The sequence below is a fragment of the Juglans regia genome, chromosome 1 (assembly GCF_001411555.2).
Source record: "Juglans regia cultivar Chandler chromosome 1, Walnut 2.0, whole genome shotgun sequence".
Taxonomy (NCBI): Eukaryota; Viridiplantae; Streptophyta; class Magnoliopsida; order Fagales; family Juglandaceae; genus Juglans; species Juglans regia.
In genome coordinates this window covers 30,212,908-30,216,016 of record NC_049901.1, presented here as the reverse complement: position 1 = coordinate 30,216,016, position 3,109 = coordinate 30,212,908, and the positions used below count along the sequence as shown (strand labels likewise).

Here is a 3,109-nt window from a genome sequence, read left to right as displayed (position 1 = left end):
ACGTACATGTATGGGAGAGTTACGTTTCGAAGCGTAAATAGCACGTAAAAATCCAATCGATTCACTCACTACTCTTCCCTCACTGTTAAATAAAAAAGAAGATTGAAAAGTCAACCCCTACTTATTTGATTAGAAAGGTTAAGATTGGCTTTAGGTAATATAGTAATGGCGCTTATCTTTTTCTTTTTTCTGTGTTTGTCTTTTGTTTTTTGAACCCCAGCCGCAACAGAGAGATTTGTTGAGAGAACGCCAGGAAATGTGCATGCGACAATATATTTATATAACCCCAACCGACCATTAATTAAAACCTTTGGAATCTGGATGCCCTCAGTCAAATCTTCGCCCAACATCCCCCTTTTTGTTTTTTCAACCTGTTCACTTTTCTTGTCTACGAGAGAGTCTCCTACTCAGAAATCTTGTGCTTTGCTCTCTACTATATATTCCTGATCGATCTCTATGTAAATCCCAGAGCCTCCCCGTCCACCATAGTCTCTCTATCTCTCTCTGTCTGTCTCTCTCTCCCTTTTTCTCTTTCATAAGGCTACGATGGCGGCTTCCACGGCTTTCATGTCAAACCCATATATGAACACAAACCATGTTACATTTTCAGAGAATGTTAGACCCCGGTCGCATTCTTTTGGGCAGGTTTTCTTGCCCAAGAAAGCTGAAACCTTGTCAGCCAGACACTCAGTTGTCGCTTCTCTTGTAGCATCGTCTGCTGTCGCAAGCAGGGCACTCAAAACGAGCTCGAGTTTGGCCTATCTTTGGAGAGAGATTCAAGGTTCCAACGACTGGGAAGATCTTGTCGACCCATTGCACCCTCTGCTCCAGCAAGAGATCGTCCGGTACGGCGAGTTTGTCGCCGCGTGTTACAAGGCTTTCGACCTCAACCCAAACTCCAAACGCTACTTGAATTGCAAATACGGGAAGAAGAACATGTTCCGGGAAGTCGGGATGGGGAGTTGCGGGTACCATGTCACCAAGTACATCTACGCCACTCCGGACATCAATATTCCGATCCAAAGTGGTGATTCTTGCGGACGTTGGATTGGATACGTTGCGGTCTCCGGCGACGACTCCGTCCGTAGGCTCGGGAGGAGAGATATACTCATTACTTTCCGGGGAACAGTCACTAACCAAGAGTGGATTACAAATCTAATGAGCTCGCTGACACCGGCACGCCTCGACCCCAACAATCTGCGGCCTGATGTCAAGGTAGAGGCTGGATTTCTGAGCTTGTACACTTCGGACGAGAGCTCCAGCAAATTTGGGTTGGAAAGTTGCCGCGAACAGCTTCTTTCCGAGGTATCCCGGCTGCTTACCAAGTACAAAGGTGAGAAAATTAGCATAACTTTGGCAGGCCATAGCATGGGGAGCTCTCTGGCTGTTCTTCTTGCTTACGACATAGCCGAGCTCGGACTGAACGACAAAGAGAATTCAAGCCGACACAAGATACCAATCACAGTATTCTCATTTGGAGGTCCGAGAGTCGGGAACGCCGGATTCAAGCAACGTTGTGAGGAATTGGGTGTCAAAGTCTTGAGAGTAGTGAACGTAAATGATCCAATCACAAAGATGCCTGGGGTTTTATTTAACGAGAATTTCAGGGTTTTGGCCGGAAAATATGAGTTGCCATGGAGCTGCTCGTGTTATGCTCACGTGGGTGTGGAACTTGCCCTCGACTTCTACGACATGCAGAACCTTTCATGTGTTCATGATTTGGAAACATATATCAGCTTACTTAAATGTCCCAAACGACAGCAAATGCAAAGAGAGAGCGCAGATATACTCAACAGAGCAAGAGAGTTGCTAATCACGAGTGCCCAGAATTTGAACATCTTTCCGTGGAGAAATACTGAGAGCAATAATAGCAGTACAGTAAACTTAGTTCAGTCGTGAAATATATATTGTATATTCAGTTGGCAAAAACCTCTACTTTCATTTTTCAAATCCTCGGCCTTATACTTTGTTTTTTAGGTGGGTGGAGGTGATTAATTTCATTGATTGTGTGTATATATATATAAATTGATATATATATATATATATATATATATATGAATATTTATTTTACCTAGCTCTGAAAATAATACAAGTGAATGAAGATTTTTGTATCCACGCATGGTCTGATGGTGTCATGTGCAATCGCCACAGCTTCAAAAACATCAATTGCTTAGTATCTATTCATGCATCATGTCTTGTTCAAGCGACGACTTATGCAGCAATGTACGTACAGATGATCAAATATGACTCTACAAACGCGCAACATGATGAGATGTTGTGGAAATGAAATATGCTCCAGTACGTACCGAAGTCACACAATTCTTTCATAAATTAGAAAACGAATAATAATCTTAGGATCTCAGGAGCTAATTAATGAAAAACTTAAAACAAAGAGTATTTTCAAAATTTCCGTAAATAAAAATAACGACCAACGACAACATTAATAATACTCACGGTTTGCCCTTTTACTGACTTACAAGAAACACGAACGCGCTACAACATATAAGATTTTTTGGGACGACAATTTTTGCCCTAAAAAATTAGAATTTCATCTCAAAATATTTTGTAAAATGAAAAAAAAGCATCCCAAGATCGTTTCATGCAATAACAATGTCCCAAAATGTATTTTGGGATAAAAATATCAATTTCATCCTAAAAAATATATTTTGAGACGAAATTAAGCAGAATCGTTTGATAATGTTCGAAAGGAATATTGTCTTTTGGGACGCTTGAATTTCATCCCAGAGTCCCAAAATATTGGGATTTTGTTCCAAAATACTTCTTGAAACGAAAAAAGTTCCCAAGGTCGTTCCAATAACAATGTCCCAAAAGGTATTTTGGAATGAAAATATCAATTTCATCCCAAAAAATATCCTTTGAGATGAAATTAAGCAGAACCGTTCGATTACGTTCGAATCAAATATTGTTTTTCTGGAATACTTGAATTTCAAACCAGAATCACGTTCGAATGTTACAAAATTGACGTTCGAACGTGTTTCATGTTCGAACATGTCCTTCGTGAGTAGTTGATCGATACCAGTCTGTTCGACTAAATAAGTATGAGGAAATGTTCGAACGGACCATGATAGGATCGATCGATTTCATATCA

At 40.6% G+C, this 3,109-nt stretch overlaps 1 protein-coding gene across 1 annotated transcript; it reads left to right on the top strand.

Annotated features, from left to right (window-relative positions):
- Positions 1–546: 546 nt before the first annotated feature.
- On the top strand, positions 547–1,899 carry LOC108989208 (galactolipase DONGLE, chloroplastic-like). The gene has a single exon (XM_018962744.2). It carries the CDS (start codon positions 547–549, stop codon positions 1,897–1,899), a length of 1,353 nt encoding a protein of 450 aa, XP_018818289.2.
- The last annotated feature ends 1,210 nt before the right edge of the window (positions 1,900–3,109 follow it).